We start from the raw sequence: 22,765 nt of genomic DNA on the forward strand, positions 1-22,765 counted from the left end.
TAGGCTGCTCCAATGGGCAGCCTACTTAAAAAAAAAAAAAAAAAAGGAAAGGAAAAGAAAGGAAAGGAAAAGAATACAGGTCACTATTCTTTTGTTTGCTAACACATTCATTTTAGAGTGGTGCCTGGGTGGCTCAGTAGGTTAAGGGTCAGACTCTTGATTTCAGCTCAGGTCACGATCTCAGGATTCTGAGCATCGAGCTCCACACTGGGCAGAGAGCCTGCTTCAGATTCTCTCTCTCCCCACTCCCTCTCCCACGCGACCCCCCCCCATAAAAAAAAATTCTTTTTAGAGACAGCCAGGATATAAATACAATTAAAACTACGTTCAGGGGCACCTGGCTGGCTCGGTCAGTAGAGCATGTGACTCTTCATCTCCAGGTTGTGAGTTTGAGCCCCATGTTCGATGTAGAGATTACTTAAAGATAATGTCTTTAAAGAAAAGAAGACTATGTTCAGTTCTATTTGAATCCTGAGAAATTACTCTTTGATCACCATTCATTTCTTCAGTTTTCTCAACAAACATTTATTTATAACTTACAATGTATCAGATATTCAGAATATTTAGGCAAATAAGGTGTGGGCACTGTTTTCAGGAAGCTCACAGTGTGTTTGGGGGAATAGATTTGTAAACTAGTAATAGCAAAGCATTTTTTAAGTAATATACACAATAATATGGCACGATAATAGATTCGTCTATGCTAAGTACATTTAGAAAGTATCCACTTGGAAACTGGCAACAGACCTAAACATAAAATTAGATGTTCTAACAGGTAAGATATTGACCATTTCAAGATACCTGTTTAGATTAGGAGTATAGCTTGTAGCATTAAAGAGTAAGGATAACAAGTCTTCAACAGTATGTGCTTACAAATTAACTGATAATAGCCTAGACTATTACTAGAGGTTTTTTTGTTTTGTTTTGTTTTATTGTCATACAGAGGGCTTAGCTGACTGATTAGACAGAGCTTCAGAGATGGGTAGTGCCAATAAAACAAACACAAGACTGATGGTACATTTCTTTAAATTGGTTTTATGGTTTACAAATGAAAAAGAAAGCTTCACGAATGCTAGTATACTTGTAATCTTCGAATACATTAAGGAATGATTCTTGGGAAATAAAGGAAACTGTATCACCTTCATCAAGTTATCAAGTTGCATCCATGTATATCCCTAAAAGAAGTTTATTTTCTAAGGGACCTTTTTTCAGACATCTATGAATCACTACCTTTATTAACAAATCATTTCTATAATCATGTTATAAAATTTACTAATTAGGAAGGCGCCTGGCTGACTCAGTCGGTAGAACATGCAATTCTTTTTTTTTTTTTTTAAAGCTTTTATTTATTTATTTGACACAGAGATAGCCAGTGAGAGAGAGACAAGCAGGGGGAGTGGGAGAGGAAGAAGCAGGCTCCCAGCAGAGGAGCCTGATGTGGGGCCGATCCCAGAACGCCGAGATCACGCCCTGAGCCGAAGGCAGACGCTTAACGACTGCGCCACCCAGGCGCCCCAGAACATGCAATTCTTGATCTCAGGGTTGTCAGTTTGAGCCCCATGGTGGATGTAGAGATTACTTTAAAAAAACAAGAAAATTTTTAAAAATTACTAATTAGGTTATAGATTGTTTAGATATTCAGTGGCCCTGAGGATATGCTTTGGACATGTTTTTTTCAGCTAATTTAACAAACATTTTTTGTTCACCTATTTGTTGGGCACTGTGGATACAAGAAACTGTCTGCCTTCAGAGTACTCAATATTTTGGAAAGTAAGCAAATATGTTTACGAATAATTACTATGGGATTCAGTAAGTACTATAATATAGGTATGTTTGGAATAGATTGTGGCCCAAAGTAAACCATAGCTTCTTAGGTTTGTCTGGGAATGTTTCACAAAGGGGAAGAGATACTGGTTATTGTATGTATGACTAGGAGTTAGTCAGTTGGGAAGGATATTCAAGATTGAGTGAGTCTTTAATAACATGATATTATGGGCTGACTTGTGTTCCCCCAAAATTCGTATGGAAGGCATAATCCCCACCCAGTTCTTCCGAATGTGATTGTATTAGGAGAACCGGGCCTTTAAAGAAGTGATTAAGTTAAAATGAGGCCTTTAGGTGGGCCCTGATCCAATCCTATTGAGGTCCTTATAAGAACAGGAAACGTAGACATTCAAAAGACAGCGGGGATGCATGCACACAGAGAAGACCATCTACAAGTCAAGGAGAAAATCCTTAGGAGAAACCAAACCTGCCAACACCTTGACCTTGGGATGCCCAGACTCCAGAATTGTTAAGAAAATGAATTCCTGTTGTTTAAGCCATCCAGTCTGTGGTGTATTGTTATGGCAGCCTTCAATGTGTGTTTTTTCACACCACCAAGCAATTCCTCAATTCTCAGCTGATGATAACGGAATACCTTCCCAATTCAACTCAATTCTATCTACTCTGAGATAGCGCCCAGCCCGGTAAGACTGCCTGCCTCTCCCTCCACTTGAGATGCCAGTGGCAAGCCCAGGTTATCAACTGCTGGAGATTAGAGGTTCCAACAACTCGCTCCTGGGGTTTGATTAATTTGCTGGAGCAGCTGATAGAACTCAAAGAAACATTTACTCACATTTATGAGTTTATTATAAATGATATAGTAAAGGGTACAGGTGAAGAGGTACATAGGGCTGCTCGAGCACTGCGTTTGAACACTGACAACTGGTTCAGTTTGGCTTGGGCAAAGGAGAGATTTACCTAAAATGTGACTAGTGTGACTGAGGAGTTTAATTATTGATTTCATCCCATTTTAATTCATTTAGCTTCTATTTAAAAATTGAAGCAGTGTTGGGGCACCTGGCTGACTTAATCACTAGGGCATGCAATTCTTGATCTTGGAAATTTGAGTCCCATGTTGGACATTGAGATTACATAAAAAAGAAGAAAGAGAACAAAAGAATGAAAGGAAGGAAGGAAGAGAGAGGGAGAGAGGAAGGAAGGAAGGAAGGAAGGAAGGAAGGAAGGAAGGAAGGAAAGAAGCGGGGAAGGAGGAAAGGAAAGAAAGAAAGAAAAGGAAGGAAGGGAGGGAGGGAGGGAGAAGGAAAGAAAATGACAGAAGCAATTAAAACAAGTGAGGCCGTGTAAAATATTAGAAGTACCGTAAAGTGTTTTTGTTAAACACAACTTCATTATTTTAGTCAGACTACATTTCATCTTAATTGTTGAAAATTTAGTGTCCCAATTAAGATGTGCTGTAAGTATAAAATACAGATTGGATTTTTAAGATCTAGTACCAAAAAAAGAAGAGAGAGAGAGAGAAATATCTCATTAATAACTTTTATATTATTTATAGATTGAAATCACAATATTTGGTATATATTAGGTTAAATAAAATGTAACATTGAAATGAACTCATTCCTTTTCACTCTTTTTAAATGTGACTACTGGAAATTTTTTAATTTCTTCTGTGGCTTACATTATGTTTCTGTCGGACAGCACTGGTCTAGACTGTGTTCAATCATCATTGAAGATATGATAACGGTTTTGATTTAGTGTAATTTGTCTATAGCACTGGTACATGATAGGTTGATTTTTGAAGGACATTGGAGGAGGGGAGATCCCCTTAGAAAGTGATAATGGTCTTAGAGCTGGGATTCCATGCTTAAAGATCAACTGGAGTGATGAATGGTTGAAACCCAGTTTAAACAGGAGAATCAACATTTCTCAAATTTTTTCTTTCTTTACCCTGGTGTTTTCGCAGTCAAAGTGAATTTTGACTACACCTAACCTAGTAGAGGAAAATTAGTAAATAACATGCAACAAAAGTTGTTCTTTATGAGAAAAATTACAATGCAATCAAAGAGTAGAATTCAATCAGGCCATCTTTAGAGTAGGCATTAGCTCTTTTTGTGTACTTTGAAATGCCATGATACTGTTCTATGAAAGAGGCACTTTTCTCTGTCTTTAACTCTCGTGTTTAAAGTCCTGTATTCCTTGATTTCAGGATTTTTTGGTTTGTTTGTTTCCCTACTCAGTTATAACAATAGCAAACATCCTCCCACAGAGCAGCAAGAAGCTAGCTGTGTTTGGACCTAAGAGATTTCTGACCATTCTTCATTAATTACTTTTCTTCTTAGCAGACCTACATTAAACTATTACGTGGGAATTTCATAACATTTCTTCCCAATCTAGTCCATTTTTAAATGGATCCACCACGTTTCTTCTTTTGTTTTCTATAAGTAAGGATGGAAGAACACCTCAAAGGAATCAAATGATACAGGATACATGTTTTAGGACATTTACCTTACTGGCCTTATCCTAGTGTAATCACCAGATCAATCACCAGAGCTCTATCTCCGGACTGACTGGAGCTGGGTTTCTGTGGGACCTACTCTCAAAGTGCATCAAAGACCCCAATCAACCAACCGATCTCCCCAAAACATCAACACACAGTTGTATTGAGCAACTGTTATCTATTGCCCAGGGTGAGGATTGCTTAACTTGGGCGTCTCTTACTCTGGGGATCAGCCCAGCACTGACTGGTTTCTGGTCAGCAGTTTATTAGATCCCTCTTACTCAAGAAGCATTTATCTCAATACGTTCAGCACACGCGTTTAGATTCTTGAGATTTAGTTGAAATGCAGTTGTAACCTTTAAAAGTACATATATTGCTAGAAGTAAAATGCTCTCTGTCCCTATTAACTTTTTTAAGGTAATTTTCTCAGACCGAGTTAGCCAGACAAAACATATTTCAGATCTGTCTCCCTTTCACCCTCCCTCCTTTTTCACCAAGAAGAAGATACTCTACAGAACTCACGTCTAAAACATAACCTTCAGTGTTGTCTTTCTCCATAGCTGTTTTACACAAATTAATTTGGGACACGTAAATTCTGCCCCTTCACAATTACATTTCTTCTTTCATTAACCATTGGGCAAATAATTACTGGGGCAAATACTGTTTTCTGGAATTACATTGGAGCCTGCGCTGAGTAAATGAAGGGGGTAAGTACAGACCTACTTTGTACTTTTACTCGTGCAATTTGCTCTTGCAAAACATTAAAGACTAATTATACTAAGCCTAGGAAGAGAGAGGAAGGAAAAGTGATTTAGAGCCAAGAATGACACTGTGAGACAACTAATAAATAAAAGCAAAGATATGAAATAATGTAGAAAAGACCAGAGGAAAACAGAGCATCATGGTCTTCTTACTCTAAGCTGCAAGGTCCAGCCACAAGCCTCACGTGGTGTTGAGACTTACATGTGGCTAGTACAACTGAGAAACTGAATTGTTGATTTTTATTAATTTAAAAATCGGAGCAGTTTAAAATATTTTCCCACCAAACACAACTTTGTTGTTTTGATAGACGCCATATTTAACTGTAGAAAACTTAGAGTCTAAAATGGAGATGTGTTATAAGTGTGAAACAGACTCTTAATTTCAAAGATTCAGTAGGGGGGAGAAAAGGTAAACTACCTTAGTAATAATTGTTATATTGATGTCATACTGAAATGATATTCTTTGGGCTATAGTGGGCCAAATAAAATAATTATTTAAATTAATTGCGCCTGTTTCTTTTAAAATTTTTAGTGTGGCTACCGGCAAATTTTATATGACATAAATAGCTTGGATTATGTTTCTATTGGACCTCCCTGCCATACAGGATATTCTTTGTCCTTTGGCTGCTAAATTCAGTTGCTGTGGTAACTAAAGGGGCCTCTAGGCTCAGTGTTTCCTGGAAGGACAGGAATGAGATGGGGGAGGGGAGGTGTGACCTCAGGGAAGGTTTTCTTGGATGTCATGTTTCACTCATACTTGGTTCTCTCAGCTAACAATCAGATTTAGAAAATATCCTCATTTAAAAAAAAAAGAGAGATAACGGAATATGGTTTATTTCAGGTCCAGTAGCTCAGTTTGAATTCTAGGCCGTCAACCAAAACCCAAAAGAAAGATGCACTTCCACCAGTTTACCAACTAGGAAAATTGGGTCCAATTACTGTGCTCTGTTACTGCTAACCCTCTCCCCCCACAGTGAAGGAGTTGCTAGGCTACAAATTAATGGGTATTAGGAAATTGACCATTGATATTCCCTACCCTCCCTCCCCTGCCAGCAAAGCCTTGATACTATCTCTCACTTACCCAAATCTTTAATCAGAACTAAATTGTTTTCTTCGTTTACTCTCACCCTGGGGCCTCCTCTCACTCTCCTTTCGTTATCCTTCATCTTCCTCTGTTCACATTTTTCTTATCTGTTTTTCCTACTCATCTTGCTCAATTTTCTTGTATGGCTGAGTAATTAAATACTTATCTCACACTTCTTTCAAGAAATTCACAGTCCGTAATTAATAGGCTATTGATCATTCTCTCCAGTTGCGTAAGAATCAGCTGGGCTTGTCCCTTTTTTATTTCGTACGTGGAAGCATTACAGGACTTTTGTCCCCTTAGTGCCTGCGGTCCTTGGTCAAGCCGCTTGGAAGACCAGGAAGACTAGTGCACAGCAAAGCAAAGTTTATTGAGCGAGAGTATAAAGATGCTGGAGAGGGAGGGGGGCCTGAGTGGGTTGCCCCTGGAGTTTCTAAGTTTAGGGGTTTTTATGAGCTCTTTTTCAGAACTTTATTAAGCAATCGGGGTGTGCTGAGTCGTTCCAATCCGGGCTTTGGTCACGTATCTGTCTACCTAATAGGTTAATGTCTCTGTGCTTTAGGTCTTGTTTGCTGATGTCTGGGAGCTTATGTCTTAACTATCCCTTGGCCGTCATAGGGACAAATACTTTTGTCCCTATCCACTCCTGGTTAATTGTCTTACTTTGGGATGTTTTGCAGAAGTCATTTCTGCAAAGGCTGCAAGGCAGAATGCTAGTGCGGTCCTGTCTAAGCGGCAGAACAGGATGTCAGTGCTGTTGTATTCTAGCTGTCCTGACTCCATATTTTCTTGTTGGGGACCCTGACCCTGACTACCTAATGTCCAACTAACTCCTAACAGAATAAGAAGGGAGATGCTACAAATTCCTTAAAAGCCAGGACATGTTTTGTCCTATATACTGATGAATCCCCAACTTTTTGGAGAGTACCGGATGTTGTGTGCACGCAGCCAACACCTGTTTAACTGAATTTGGTCATTGTTCCATCCCTAGGTGTGATGAACCTGAGACGAGAGGCAAAACATTGCAGAATGGGTAGGATTCAGAATAGGTCAAATGGTGAATGCCATATTAAGGAGTTTTAATTGTATCCCATAAGCAGTTGATTCTCTCCTTCCTGCAGCCCAGGAGAGTTGGTCTGGCTCCCAGATACTCAGGTTTTCTTCCTCCCAGGAGAGATTGTGCTAATCAGAGGACAAGGAGAGCCAAAAACTGGCCCAATTCGTCCCTTGCTAGCTTTTCTTCTCCAAACTGCCCTTCCTTCCCCTTCAAGATTGTAGACCCAGCCTATAATCAAAAAGCAGCTGATAAATTCATAGCATTGTGAATCTTTCTGCTTATACTCCTTCAAACAACCGTAACTCTCAGATAGTAGCATCCAGTCGACTTTACCTTATATAAATAACATTTAGTCTCATCTCTTTATAGATTGACTTAATTCCCAGCAGATGCGAGAGCAAAAATTGAAGTGAATTTGCCCTCCCTCGAGGCTTTTCTGGTTGCATTTTGTCTGTGAAACTAAGAGGCTATCGGGGCTATTAGAAGAAGGAAGGAGGGCAAGCTTTAAAAAAAAAAGAAAAAACCCGGAGTGGGGAGGGTATAGGATGTGGTTTTAGAGCGGGGCGGGGTGGGGTGGGGGGGACGGAGTTTGTTGCCTAGGGCGGGGGCAGAGTTTGAGGTCACAAAATTCCGAGAGGTCACGGGATCCTTTGAGCCGGGAGTGGGGTGGGGCTGGGGGGGGCTCGTCTCCCTTGCTGGCTCCACCCTTTGCAGAGATTATAAATACGTGCCTGGCGCGCTCTAACGGTGAGTGAGGGTGAGTTGTGCATCGGTGCTGGGCATCAGGAAGAAAACTTGCTGCGGCCGAGAAGGACATTTTGGAGGTTTTGTTGACTGGAAGAGCTGTCTCTGGGATCCCACTCCTAGATCTTTGTTGAATATTGGAAAAGAATTAAATCAGGGCCATGGGGACACAGAAGGTAAGACTAATACAATTGTCAGTTATTTTTGCTTATTTGGGGTACACTCAGAAAGGCCGGCCTTAACGGAGATTGCTGTGCTCTGTTTCATTCTCAGTCATCTAGCCGTCCGCAGGCCTTTTCATTTCTTTTCCATCCTGTGATGCGGTAGTTCCGCCAGTTCTCTTTGGACGTCACAGCGTCTAAAGGGCTTACCCCAGTCCATTCACCTTCCTGTCACAGGGAAAGTCACCTGGAGAAGTTGTGTGTGTTTCTCAGGGTGGTTTTTTGTTTGTTTGTTTTTTAACATAATCACGTGTTACTGAGGATGCGGGGATGAGATGGTTGAGTGTTGGAGGCAGCTTGGCTGTGTTGATTACGAGTGTGGGTCTCTTGAGCCAGCAGGACGATTTCTCTGGAAGCATTGAACCTAGAAAGGACCTGGGATTTGTTCGAAGGCATGGGTCAGTGTCCAGCCATCTCTTCTATAACCTCTAGGAGTCCTTGCCTACTAAAGAGAGAGAATCCCAGTTGTCCTTGTTGTGGTTGTGATTATGAGTGCATGATACATTAATGCGTTATTGTGTGTTACATATGCAGTATTTTTGCCAGGAGAAAATCATTGTCACCAAGGTAAAAGAAAAGATAAGAGATGAAAAAACAGGGAGGAAGAGGAAAAGGCCCGGAAGGATAGTAAATGATGAGGCAAGGCAGAAAGGAGGAGGTCATTACTGATGAGAAAAGGATTAAACAGAAAGAGCTGTGTCCGGGTGGGGGCACCTCGGGTACTTAATGCCTGGTTGTCTGGGGTGCAGGGTCAACTTGGAGAACTGAAACTTGTGGCTGGCCACTCTGTCTGACCTAAAGGGGGGAGGGAGTTTAGGGTAAGGAAGGATTGGGGGATACGCCGCAGATGATGTCCTCAGCCATGAAAATTGAGCTTACCTTGAGCTGGAAATCTAAGATAAACATACACACTCGAGTTAGTCCTAGCAAGGTGAGAGATGACTCCCTCCTTCCCACCACATCTCCGGTCTGTTAGGTTGGGAGTGAGCTTATGCTCTCCCCCTGCTGGGTGGGGGTAGTGGCCCAAAACGAAGTAAACAGGAACAATTTCAAATGGGACCAGGATACCGTGGGTAGATTTTGTAGATTACATTATCCAGAGCAATAAGAACAGCCCAGTGGTGAAGATACCACCACCACCAGTCTGGGCTTCAGTGGGATCTGGGTACAGGAGGAGACCGCACAGATTGATATGTTTCCAAAAGAATCCATTTTTAGGACTCCCTAAGGCTCTCTTCCTGCAGTTCTGTGCTTGCTTTTTATATGGGGCAATTTTTCTTTAATAGTTTGAAACCAATTAACCCAGTCCTCTTAAATTTTCTTCCCGAATTTTCTTGCCACTTTTTCCAAGTTTGTGTGGTGGTCTGTTTATCTCCGGAGAAGTTCTTCAGTATAACCTGTTCTTTTATGTTCCCCCATTTGTTACCTAAATTTCGTTAAGGTTTTGTTCTTTTCACACCACTCATAGGCCAAGTGGTCCTAATATATCTCCTTAATAAGAGACCATTATCAGTTGAGAGCTTTAAGGACTGTTTCTTCCTTTCTCCCCTCCCCCCCACCCCAGGTCACAGCGCCTCTGATCTTTGCCATCTCCATTGCTACAATAGGCTCTTTCCAGTTCGGCTACAACACTGGAGTCATCAATGCTCCTGAAATGGTGAGTGCCAGGTGACCAGAGTTAGAATTTGGAATAGGGAAATTATTCCTCTAAGTAGGGTTTCAAGAATGAAGAATTTCAGACAGACTTGATACACAGCTTGGTGAAGGCTGAAGAGGCAGAGTGATATTGGTGGGGAAGTCTAACTGAATTATTATATTCAAAGCAAAAAGTTCAGTTGTTCCCCATACTCCTGACTGGACTGTATCCATTCTTTCTCTCACCCTATTGGGATACATTTTTTTTATTATCCCTCAGGGGTTAGTTACAAGGAGCCTGGGAGGGTCTTAGGGGAGGACTGGAGTAGTCACTGAGCATCAGGGCTACTACCTACTGGGATTTCCAGGACAAATCAAAGCTGTTTTCAGAGCCACCGTGAACCTCCAGTATGTTCTGTCTCTCTTCCATCCCCATCCATTCATTTCCCTGATTCTCTACCAGTAATTGTAATGCTGTTTTCTCAGGGAGGGGAAGACCCCCAATGTTCGCCTCTTCTCATTCAACTCTAACAGTCTGCCCACCAATCATTTTAATTGGCAGATCATAAAGGACTTTATCAATTACACCTTGGAGGAGAGGTTGAAAGACCCTCCCACTGAGGTGTTACTCACTTCCCTCTGGTCCTTGTCTGTGGCCATCTTCTCTGTTGGCGGTATGATTGGCTCCTTCTCCGTTGGACTCTTTGTCAACCGCTTCGGCAGGTATTGACCGGAAACTGGGTGAGGGAGGGGGCTGTACTGGTTGCATTGAGAACAGGTATTGAGAATTAGGATGGGGAGGTGATGATGCATTGAATGAGAGCATCCCAAATTCCCATCGAGGCAAATTTAGGCCAACTGGCACTGAATAGGACTGCTTGGAGCTCTGCTGCCCATCAAGATGTGAGCCTTTGCAGTCCAGCTGAAGCTAATTCAGTACTCTCTAATAAAGTGCACTGTGGAATTTCCCAGAAACCTACTTGACTTACGAGGTCAGAAGGTGTTTGCTTTTCTTAAAAAATTTGGGGTTTCATGCAGGTGTTTACAAAGCAGGATTGGAAGGAAACATTTTATAATCCTTGGCCCGTGGCAAATGTGGATAATGGCCAAATAACTCCCCCCCCCCCCGCCGCAAAAGAAAATTGAATCTTCTCATTTCTATGCTGACTTAATAAAATGTCTTAGCAGAATACTTTCAGTAATGACTGGTGAAGAAACCATTTCATTTGCTAAATAAACGTTCTGGAAACACAAATGGAATTCAACTTCTAAAAAAAATTAAAGCAACCCACTTTATTTGAGTCTGCATTTTTGAGGCCACCGTGTGTCTACTAAAGTCACTGAAATTTTAATGTGGCCGTCCAAGTCCAATAACTCGGTGACTTTGTTGCTGTCTTCATTTGATTAGCAAAAGAACCTAATAGAGGAAGTAGGGAAACCAGGAAAGGAATGCAGAGAAAGGTGAAAGTGAGAATGAGGGATGAAATTTTTCTCTTAACAGCAGGTTCTCTCCTTCGGCTGCACATTTAGGATCTCCCAGGGAGCTTTTAAAAGTACCAGCATTTCACAGTGGGTAATTCCAGCAGGCCACCCAAGGGCAGAGTCCCTGAAGTTTCTTCCAGACATCTGCAGTAATTTTTCAGTGTTAATATCTTTCTTCCGTCGTCTTCTAGTTGTTCTGTGGCTTTGCCTCCCACGTATAACACATAGATGCAGTGATTTATTATTTTATACTGGCTATCAGTACTTACTGTAAATGGCCTCACCACAGGCTAGCTGAGAGCCAAGAGAGCTGAAGCTGGCTACTTTTTTGCGCATAGAAAAACTTGTCTGAAATCTGCCTTCATTAGTATGTTGGTGGCATCTAAGCAACTATATGATAACAAAATGCAGTAAGAAGCATAAAAAGATCAGCACTGGTCCCGAACTTTCTCTTGAGGGTGTACGTGGACCGGCTGTATCAGAATTGCCGGGAGCTGTGGTTCTCAGACCTTAGCTAGAATCCTATCACCCAGATGGGACGGCTTTTGGGAACAGATTGCTGGGCTCCATCCCAGAGTCAGACCTAACGATTTAGTAAATTGGGGTGGGGCAGGACAAGTTTAGTATCTTGTAGACTTCTAGCTGATGCTGTTAGTTTGTGGACAACTTTGAGAACTACTGGCCTTAGTACTTGCTGTATACAGTCCTGGCTACCGCTGGGTATTAAAAGAATCTTCAGTGAGTCCTCTAGGTGAGTTCACACGTACAGAGGTGTAAGAACCATTGATCTTATCCCAGCTAGAAATGTTCTGATAACAGAAAGAGGAAAACTTAAAAGGTCAGAGTAGATAATGCGAACCAGCAGAAGGGTGGAGAGATAAGGAAAGAAAGATCTGGCCTGGCGGATTCTGCTAACTTCTCTTTCTTCCTTTAACCTTTCAGGCGCAATTCAATGCTTATTGTCAACCTCTTGGCTGTCGTTGGTGGCTGCCTTATGGGATTCTGCAAAATAGCCAAGTCTGTTGAAATGCTGATCGTGGGAAGGTTGATTATTGGCCTCTTCTGCGGCCTCTGCACAGGTTTTGTGCCCATGTACATTGGAGAGGTCTCCCCCACTGCCCTACGGGGGGCCTTCGGCACTCTCAACCAGCTGGGCATCGTCATTGGGATCCTGGTGGCTCAGGTACTCTAGAACTCAAACTTACTGTGTGTGAGCTTCTTGGCTCAGTAAATGAGTTAACATAGGAAAACTGGCATATAGATTCACCTAAATGTAAGTTCCAGGTATTATTACTATAGCTCACAGACAGCTAAAGAAGCAGATAGGATAGAGAAAGGAGAAGAAACAATTTATCTTTTCCTGTAGTAAAAGAATGGATGATTTTCTGAAATTTTTTTCTGAAATTTTTTAAAATTATTTTTTTAAAGATTTTATTTATTTTTGTGAGAGAGAGTGCGCGCCCGTCAGCATGCGAGCACAAGCAGGGGAGGAGGGCTAGGGGAGGAGGGAGAAGCAAACTCCCTACTGAGCAGAGAGCCCAGTGTGCGGGACTCAATCCCAGGACCCTGGGATCATGACCTGAGCCACTGGCAGATGAGTAATGGACGGAGCCACCCAGGCGCCCTGAACTTTTTTTTTTTAATTGACTTGTGGCTTATATAAAGTATGAGCTTTATAAACTATCGTCTTTATTTGGTTTCTAGATCTTTGGTCTCAAAGTCATCATGGGGACTGAAGAGCTTTGGCCCCTGCTTTTGGGCTTCACCATCATTCCAGCTGCCCTGCAAAGCGCTGCTCTTCCGTTTTGCCCTGAGAGTCCTAGATTTTTGCTTATCAACAAAAAGGAAGAGGAGAATGCTAAGGAGAGTGAGTATCCTTCCCACACCTTCGCTGTAGGAGTTTTGGGGTCGTGGTTGGTTTCAGGATGAGGGCATTTGGATCTGTGTTTTGTCCACTCCTTTCCTCGCCCCTCCGGACCCAAGTGGAGACTTTCCTGATGGATGTGGAGTCAGAAACTTTCGACCCCTGAAGAGTGAAGTGAGAAGCAGGTTAAGGCACAGATGCTAGTTCATTCGCCATATCCGGGGCTCATCTCAGTGTGGCTTCTTCCCAGCTGTGTTACAGGGAAAATGAAGTTGGGACAGCGCCTTATCTTTACCTTTGTTTGTTTAACCAGTCCTCCAGCGATTGTGGGGCACCCAGGACGTGAGCCAGGACATCCAGGAGATGAAGGATGAGAGCGTGAGGATGGCACAGGAGAAGCAGGCCACGGTGCTGGAGCTCTTCAGGTCGCGCAGCTACCGGCAGCCCATTCTCATTTCCATCATGCTGCAGCTGTCCCAGCAGCTGTCCGGAATCAATGCTGTGAGTAGCTACGCTGTGTCCCAGCTGGTCCCACACCGGCCCGAGGGGCGGAGCGAGGGCGCTGCTCACCTCCTTAGACCTACAGAGCCCCCATGATGCTCGCCACACCGCAGCCGCACCAAAAACATTGATTTATCCTGGTTTTGACTTGGGGTGTTTTTTGTTTTTTTTTAAGTTCATTTACATAATATCCCCAACCTGGGGCTGGAACTCACAGCCCCAAGCTCAAGAGAGGCCTGCTCTTCCAACTGAGCCAGCCCTGCGCCCCTGTTTTTATTTCTTTAAAATTCTATCTGCAGTACATGTTTTCCATGTGGGAAAATAGGAAAATATAAAACGAAAAATTCATCACCTTTAGTCTTAGAACTTGTGGTTAACACTGTCCTCTTTCAAACTTTTTCCAGTATATAGGACATTACACATTTATCTGCTTTTCACAAATCCTCTTTCTGACCACTCATTTAATTTCCAGTTGTCTTTTTCTCTGATCAGTCTTACCTGATGTCATCAGTAAGGCAGGCCATACAACTAAAGTAGATCCAAGAATGTATATGCCATGGCTTTTTTCCAGGACCTTACAGTCTAAAAAAAATCATTGTTGGGGTGCCTGGGTGGCTCAGATGGTTAAGCATCTGCCTTCGGCTCAGGTCATGATCTCAGGGTCCTGGGATTGAGCCCCGCAACGGACTCCCTGCTCGGCGGGGAGCCTGCTTCTCCCCCTCCCTCTACTGTTCCCCTGCTTGTGCTCTCCCACTCTCTCAAATAAATAAATAAAATCTTTAAAAAAAATTCATTGTAAAGCCCTGGGGAATAAGTAGGAAATGAATTCAAGAGGTCTGGGGGCACACTGGGAATTTCAAATTGAGCTGGCCTTACTATTCTGTCTTTCTGTTCACAACTAGAATAGTCACTCTGATAGTTTAAAGTGGAGAGCAAGATGGAAGCCAGCATTGGGCAGGTAGCTTGTATCTGTGCGGATACTGCCTTCCGGTTTTTGGGTCCTAGTGGTGGTAAGAGGATAGTCCTATACCTTCTATCCATTTGCAGATCCGATTTTTGGATATGAAGCACACCCTTGTTCTGATTCATGCCCAAAGGGTTTCTCATCCATCTTTGATCGATCTGTTTAGATCATTCTGTAGCAGAGTATTTGGCAAAACACAATTACTTGATGCTCAAAATAGTAAGTTGGTCCTTGGCCTTTTCTCCCTAATACACAAGAAGTTTACTTGTATTTGAAACAGCAGAGCTTTTCATGAAGGGTTAGAGGCTGTTGTATCAGAAATTGGGGGGAAAATAGTTTTAAAAAAGCCTCTGAGGTGATTTTGATCCCAGTTTCAGATTTTGTCATTTTAAAAATCACTGGGGGGGGTGCCTGGCTGGCTCATTCCATAGAGCGTGCGACTCTTGATCTTGGGGTGAGAGTTTGAGCCCCGCATTGGGTGTAGGGATCACTTAAAAATAAAAAACTGAAGTGTTTTTTTTTATTATTATTATTCATTTGAGACAGAGCAGGAGCGGTGGAGGGGGAGCAGCAGAGGGAGAGGGAGAAGCAGACTCCTCATTGAGCAGGGAGCCCGACGTGGGGCTTAATCCCAGGACCCTGGGATCATGATCTGAGCCAAAGGCAGATGCTTAACCAGCTGAGCCACCCAGGTGCCCCAAGAATAAAGACTCTTACGAGGGAAAAAAAAACCAACACAGCCTTATTAGTAATAGAAATATACATAGTTTCTATCCGAGGTTGTAGGTATTTGAAGAGTTGTTTCTTGAGAAGGTAAATCCCAGTGTTGACGCATATATTCAAAAAGTGTGATGAATATGGCTATAGAGGCAGACAGGCTGGATGAAATAATAAACTCCTGACCCAAACCTGAGCAACTGAGCCTGGCTGATCTAGACCCTGTTCCCTTGTTACCTTGTGGTCTGAGTTCAGTATTTTGACATCTCTTTAACTGTGGTAGCTGTAGCAACCCTACATTTCAGCACACTGACCAGCATGTAATAAAAAATAGTGTATAGCAAACAGTAGCTTATTTAATAATATATGTCAAATTAAAATGATAGCCGGTGTCATTTCCTAAAAAACAGTTGGAAAGGACCTGGGGCTAGGTATTCCAGCCCAAGTTCTGTTTCTAATTACATGAGCAGGCTGAGGTTACTCCTCAATTGCTTCACTGTCAAATGAGGATATCAGTGTGTGCCTATCACTGTTTTAAGGGTTAGAGGAGTTGTCCCGTTGAAGAAGCCTAATTGAGGAACTTGCTGCTGGTTGGCTTTGTTGGAAGAGCAGGCGACTCTATCTCAGGGTTGTGAGTTCGAGCCCCATATTGGGTATGTAGAGATTACTCAAAAAAAAAAAAAAAAAAAAAACACCTTAAAAACAAGCTTTAAAACAAACCAAAAAAGCTTAACCTTTATATCTAAATTAATAAAGTAGACGTAAGGAGGAGACTTCAATGAACAGAAGGAATAAGCATTGAAGAAAAAATGGAAACGTGTAGCTAGAATTGAGAATTAAGAAGAGAATAGAGGTAAGATACAGAGGATGATTTCGTTGCAGAAAAGACACTGATTGAACCAAAAATGCCGGAAAGGACTCCTTAACCTCCTGGGATTTGCAGTGTATTTTTCTGCGGGTTCTATTGAACTGCTGTGCACAGCTGCTGTTTCAGAGTTGCATCCTCTTTTTGTTTCCTATCAGGTGTTCTATTATTCAACAGGCATCTTCAAAGATGCAGGTGTTCAGGAGCCGATCTATGCCACCATTGGCGCGGGTGTGGTTAATACCATCTTCACTGTCGTCTCTGTAAGTTGGATGGTGTGATCGTTGGGGGGGCGGGGGGGGGGCAGTCTTACTGCAGGTGCTCAAGGCAGTGTTTCGTGTCCTTTCACCTCCCTCCCTCCCTCCCTCCCGACATTTAAACCTTTGCATTGTTTCGTTCTTCTTTGGGGAGGAAGAGCTATTGATTGATGGGTATAAGTAGTCTTCACTCTCTCCAAGCAAGTATGAGCTGGGTGAGAAAGAGGGACGTATAAAAGGGATTCTGTTCTGTAGGATGCTTTAAACTCAGAACTAAAAGGGGAAGTGTGACCATGACAAGTATCCTGCTACAGGTAAGGCAGATTCAGGTAGTTCATACAGTGCTTTCCTGAAAGGGAAAGCAGAAACTTTATGTTATATTTTTCTTCTTTCAGCTGTTTCTCGTGGAAAGGGCAGGGAGGAGGACTCTCCATATGATTGGCCTTGGAGGGATGGCTCTTTGTTCCATCTTTATGACCATCTCGTTGTTATTAAAGGTGAGTGCTCTTTGCGTGAAAGAAAGGGAGGGGAGGGGAAGAGGAGAGGTTACAGGTGACTCTGTGACACGGAAGCTCTGTGAGGTTGGAGATCATAAAGTCACATGCCCAGAGTTTTAAGAAAAGTGAATCATCAAAGATAGGTAATTAAACTGTAATGAGTCCTGTATCTGTGTAACATACGGATTGGATAATACCTTATGTAATTTAATTCTTCAAGTAATCTTGGGGTAATTATTCCTATTTTATGGGTGATGAAATGATCTTAGTGCAAAATGACACGTGTGAGCACAAGGCTAGGATTCAAAAACCCAGGGCTTTTGACTCTTAAGTTAAATAACTCCATTGTACCCCAAGACAGAGGGAGCTTTTCATTCTCAGTCAGTCCTCATCTCTGGGAGGCTAGATCCTATCCAGGTCGAGCTGTCTTCACTAACTTTCCTTTGTTCCTTCCTCATTTAGGATGACTATAACTGGATGAGCTTTGTTTGTATCGGGGCTATCTTGGTCTTTGTGGCCTTCTTTGAAATTGGCCCGGGCCCCATTCCCTGGTTTATTGTGGCCGAACTCTTCAGCCAAGGACCTCGCCCAGCTGCCATGGCAGTCGCTGGGTGTTCCAACTGGACCTCCAACTTTCTGGTTGGGCTGCTCTTCCCTTCAGCTGCAGTAAGTAAATTAAAACAAAACTCACCGAGCCCATCTCGGAACCCGCTCACTTAAGCCGACAGGTTTAAAATCTGGTAACTGGGGGCGCCCGGGTGGCGCAGTCGTTAAGCGTCTGCCTTCAGCTCAGGGTGTGATCCCAGCGTTCTGGGATCGAGCCCCGCATCAGGCTTCTCCGCTAGGAGTCTGCTTCTTCCTCTCCCACTCCCCCTGCTTGTGTTCCCTCTCTCGCTGGCTGTCTCTCTCTGTCAGATAAATACATAAAATCTTTAAAAAAAAAAAAGAAATCTGGTAACTGACACCACAGAGGATTAGATATCAAGTGTTTCGTCTTTTGTTTTGTTTTGTAAGAGTTTATTTATTTTAGAGAGAATAAGATTGAATGTGGGAGGGGGAGGAGTAGAGGAAGAGGGGAGAGAATCTCCAGCAGACACTGCATTAAGCACAGAGCCTGACCCAGGGCTTGATCTCCCGATCCTGAGACTGGGACCTGAGCCGAAACCGAGAGTCAGACACCAAACCACCTAAGCCACCCAGGCGCCCCAGATACCAAGTGTTTTAAACCGGATTTTCTTTCTCATTTTCAATGGCACATAGAAGAAGGAATGGTAGTGGAAAAAAATTGAAGCAGGAGGGCAAAAGTGGGAACCTTTATTTTTTTAAAGTAAACTCCACCCCCAACGTGGGGCTCAAACTCAAGACCTGGAGATCAAGAGTCACATGTTCTACTGACTGAACCAGCTGGGTGCCCCAAAACTGGAAACTTTTAAAAGACCACTGGTCTGAGGTGATTATAGGCATAGTTCTGCCTAGACAAAATGATTGTGATAAGTTTCAAAGGATTCCAGACCAACACTTAAAATCCACAGTTTGAATTAGCTGGCATTAATGACTTCATGACCTTGAAGACTCACTGAGTCACAGGATGTTAGTGAATGAATGAGGTAGGTCCTATTACAAAATGACATGGAAGCTGGTTCCTTAAATAAAGGCACTTGCAGTGGACTTCTAGAATGCATTTCCTAGTTCTGTGAGTCTTTCAGAAACCTGGATTTTAAAAATCATCATCAAAAGTCCTAGGGGTGCCTGGGTGGCTCAGTCGGTTAAGCATCTGCCTTCGGCTTGGGTTATGATCCCAGGGTCCTGGGATCAAAGCCCCATGTTGGGCTCCCTGCTCAGGGGGAAGCCTGCTGCTCCCTCTCTCACTGCCCTTGCTTGTGCTCTGTCTCTCTGACAAATAAATAAAATCTTTTTTAAAAAATAGTGCTAAAATCTCAGTAGGTATTTGGAAGCAGGGATCTTTAACGAATAGGAGAAGGAATGACCCAGAATTGCAGAGATGCAGTAAGAGAGCAGTGGCATCATAAACACCCGAGGAAGGCTTCATGTTCTCGTTAAATGTGGAAGGGTTGTGTCCCGAAGCCTCCTAGAGCTGGGTGGGAAGGAAGGGGGGTTGGCAATGACCACGATTTACACTGACACTCCTTTTTCTGTATCTTTTCACTAGTTCTATTTAGGCGCCTATGTTTTTATCATCTTCACTGGCTTCCTCATTGTTTTCCTGGTCTTCACCTTTTTCAAAGTCCCTGAGACCCGTGGTAGGACTTTTGAGGAAATCACACGAGCCTTCGAAGGGCAGGCTCAGGAGGCTAACAGAGCTGAGAAAGGCCCCGCCATGAAAATGAACAGCATCCAGCCCGTGAAGGAGACCGCCACTGCCACTGCCACCGCCACCGTCTAAGCCATGCCTCCATCCCGCCTCCCTCCCAACATGGAAAAGCAACCTCTCCCCGGATGAGGGAGAGACCTCACCAGGTTGTAACCCAGGACTGTTTCTGAATGCTGCTACTTGATTCCTTTCTCTTCCCACACACTCCATGAGCCCTCAGAGGAACCCAGTGCTGGAGTTATTGTATCTTCGATAGCTTTCGAAACATTTCAGTTCGTGGACATTCTCTTCTGTTGAGGAGAGACAAGCGAACCTGCCTTCATTTCAGGAGGAACTGGCCACTTGCCATATGACAGCATTGCCAGCTCTTCTTCCCTTGGGTTCTCATAGGGCCTCACGAGGGCTGATAGGGGAGTAAGAGTGAGGTGCGGTTTCGTGAGCCCAGACTTCCCAGGAAGCAGATGTACACGAGTGTGGAGGGAAGAGAGGGATTAAATAAGAGCACCTTCCTCGCTTCCATACAGCTCTGCAGAGCAAATTAACTTGAGTTTTATTTATTTTATCTTCTGGTTTTATTGCATAAATATTTATTTTTTTAAGTGTAAAATAATTTTACCAAATAATGCAAAACATAAGGAAATTGAGGGAGGCGCTTGAAGAGAGGTTATAGGGTAGAAAATTGGATACTGGAGAGGTTGAGGTGCAATGAGGGAAGATTCAGGGAGAAGGGTGACGTGTTCTCAGAGGGTACGTGATGACGTGTGTGAAGTTTGCATGTCGCCTCTTAACCTTCAGGTGGAAACTCTCAAGTTTAATTTCTCAGAAAAGTCATGTGCCTGTATTAAGAAGCTACTGGTTACCTTTGGAACTTTTTTCTTTGTTTAAAATTATATGTAGTATTACTTGAAATCTAGGGTTATTATTAAGATGGGCATTATAGTTAATGGTGGTTGACGGGTTCTAATTTTGGTTGGAGTCCAGAGAAGGGAAGGTTATTTTTAGAAATCCTTTCTCCCCTCACTGGATGAAACAACTTCTTCCCCTTGTAGTGGGCTCATTTTGGGGGGTGGGAGGGTGTTTTTAAAGTATTCCTAACACCCGCCTGGTGGGAGAACCTTCCAAATGAGCAACCCCAAATAGTGGTTCTTGGTAGAGGTTCTGTATTTCTCCATTTTGTTCTTTAGGAGATTTTAGTTGTTAGTTATTATTTGGTTTTAAGCCATAGCTTTAAAAGAATTCAGAGGAGAATGTTCATAAACTAACTTGGAATTTGTAACCTCAGCTCTGGGAGAGGATTTTTCCTGAACGATTATCGCCTAGTTGAAGTATGTTGTTAAGGGTCATCGCATGCTTGTTCTGTTACCATATTTGCATAGTATGACGTCAAGTGCCCTTAGTGGACCATACATTTGGGGTAGTATGAGTAAATGTGCAGTGTAGCCCACACTTGAGAGAGTATGAATGTATGTGCACTGTCACTTTGCTCCGGGTGGAAGTAGATGGCTGGTAACTTGTCTCCTCTGTGTTCCTAGAGCCCCTCTTTGAATAGAATGTGTTCAGACTCATCTCTGCGTATATAAGTGACACTGCCACTGCTGGGTGGGATTTGCATCTACGGTTTTCTTCCAGACTTTAGAGTTCAGGCTCATCCGGCTGCCTTTCCTTGTTGGACAGTTGGGGGAGAACTCCTCAAATCTTCAGATTGAGGGTGGAGGACTCCACCTCCCTCTAGACCCAGACAATGGCAGTAGGAAAGGAAAGTGTGAGATCAGAACATGTGGCCTCTTGGAGGGGAGTCGTAGGGGGAGGGAGCCTTTGTTTTCAGGTGATAAGAATCAAACCGAAGACTTCTAACTCTGGAGCATTTTAGAAAGTCAGATGAGGTGGAGGCGTGTATGCCAGCCCCGGCTTATGGGCCCCTCCACAAATCATCTAGTTTCCGGGTATTTTTATGAATGGAGATTGGGCCCCATGACCCCTACTATGTCTTCCCTCTTTCATATGTTGCTTGATCACCCTCTCTCTCCTTGGTGCTTACATACTTCAGACCCTTTGGCCAAACCCTTGCCTGTGACAGTATTTTAGTCACCAGTTCTTACTGTTCCCCCTGGTCATTGAACCTGTGGAAAAAAAACTCAGAGATTCATGTGGATGGGGCTTGGGTGAACAGGTCGCTTCCTCGAACTGCACCTGTGCGTCTGCTCCTCACAAACGGTGGGTTGGCAGTAACGCCGTGTGGAAGTTTTCCCATTTCTCAGTGACCAGATTGTGAATATTTCCAAATGGATTTTCTATTATTAATGTTACTGTGGTTCTTTGTTTTGAAATAAAAATTCTGAATGTACATATGACCTCACAGGCTTGGTTTTGTTTGTTTGTTTTGCTTTGTTTTCTTTTTTTTTTTTGTCCTTCCTGTAATGGCAAAATCAGCTTTAAATCCTGGTTTGGCCACTCAGTACCTGTTAACCTTGAGTAACTGTCTAAGAGTTTAATACATAGGAACATAGTGGTACTTGTTTTATGATGCAGATGAAATGAGCTTTGGAGCGTTGCTTTGCACACTTAAATAAATTATTGTTGCTTTCTTTCCCCAGTGAGATTTCTTTTCTCTCTTCTGTTTTCTTACTTCCTTTCCCCTCTAGTCTTTGCTATCTTGAAATCCATTCTATGCTGATGTCAGGATATCCATACTACATTATTTAAGATTTTATTTTGAGTAATCTCTACACCCAACATGGAGCTGGAACCTACAACCCCAAGATCAAGAGTTGCATATCCCACCAACTCAGCCAGCCAGATGCTCCCATATGTTATATCACCATCCTACTTAAGATCCTTCGGCAGCTTCTAGTCAACTACAGAAAATACAACGTAAGCCCCCTACGGATCACAGACACACAGACACACCCACCCCAGGACAAGGTCCCTGCTACCTTTTTAGCTTATCATTTCTTAGCTCCCATTTATACAAGAAAACACACCCACATAATCACTCATTAACACCTTCATGCCTTCGTTTATGGACTTCTGAGTTCCTTCCCCTACGTTTCCCTATCCTTACCAAAGCTATTAGAATGGCTGCTTTTTATTTGCATTTAACCCAGGCATGAGCTCCATAAAGCCTTCCTTACCGACAAACATAATCCTCACACTGCCACTCTGTACGTCAGAAGGAATGAGAATGGAACCCTGACTGTCCTGAAAGCTTGGTGACTGCACCATATTCTCCATACTTGTGGGGATCTTAGCTCCCTTTGTCCATCTTTGCTTTTAATCCATTCTCCGATAACCAGAGCAGTCAAAATAGATCATGTCACTCTGCTTTAAAACCTTCCAATTACATCTTGTCGCACTTAAAATAGCGTCCAGACTCCTTTACTGTGGCCTGTAAATTCAGTGACCATAAATCTCAGCTTGCTTCTGTCTCCCTGGTGTAACTTGGAATATACTGTCTTCGTTATCAAAACCCTTCTAAAGGGGCGCCTGGGTGGTGCAGTCGTTAAGTGTC

General features: G+C 43.0%; 1 protein-coding gene across 1 annotated transcript; it reads left to right on the plus strand.

The window, feature by feature from the left end:
• Positions 1-7,861: 7,861 nt before the first annotated feature.
• SLC2A3 (solute carrier family 2 member 3) lies at positions 7,862-21,608 on the plus strand. Its single transcript, XM_008683490.2, has 10 exons — positions 7,862-8,098; positions 9,708-9,800; positions 10,341-10,501; positions 12,203-12,443; positions 12,965-13,127; positions 13,438-13,625; positions 16,330-16,434; positions 16,824-16,925; positions 17,388-17,591; positions 19,096-21,608. The coding sequence occupies exons 1-10, from the start codon at positions 8,084-8,086 to the stop codon at positions 19,327-19,329; spliced, it is 1,506 nt and encodes a 501-aa protein (XP_008681712.1). The 5' UTR covers positions 7,862-8,083; the 3' UTR covers positions 19,330-21,608.
• Positions 21,609-22,765: the final 1,157 nt, after the last annotated feature.

Source organism: Ursus maritimus, unplaced genomic scaffold (genome assembly GCF_017311325.1).
Source record: "Ursus maritimus isolate PB19 unplaced genomic scaffold, ASM1731132v1 scaffold_26, whole genome shotgun sequence".
Taxonomy (NCBI): Eukaryota; Metazoa; Chordata; class Mammalia; order Carnivora; family Ursidae; genus Ursus; species Ursus maritimus.

What these genes read in the sequence shown, in the direction of transcription:
- SLC2A3 (XM_008683490.2), top strand. An exon ending in TCATCAATGCTCCTGAAATG is followed by an intron (nt 9,801 to 10,340) that starts GTGAGTGCCAGG and finishes TTTAATTGGCAG; the next exon opens with ATCATAAAGGACTTTATCAA. An exon ending in TTTGTCAACCGCTTCGGCAG is followed by an intron (nt 10,502 to 12,202) that starts GTATTGACCGGA and finishes TTAACCTTTCAG; the next exon opens with GCGCAATTCAATGCTTATTG.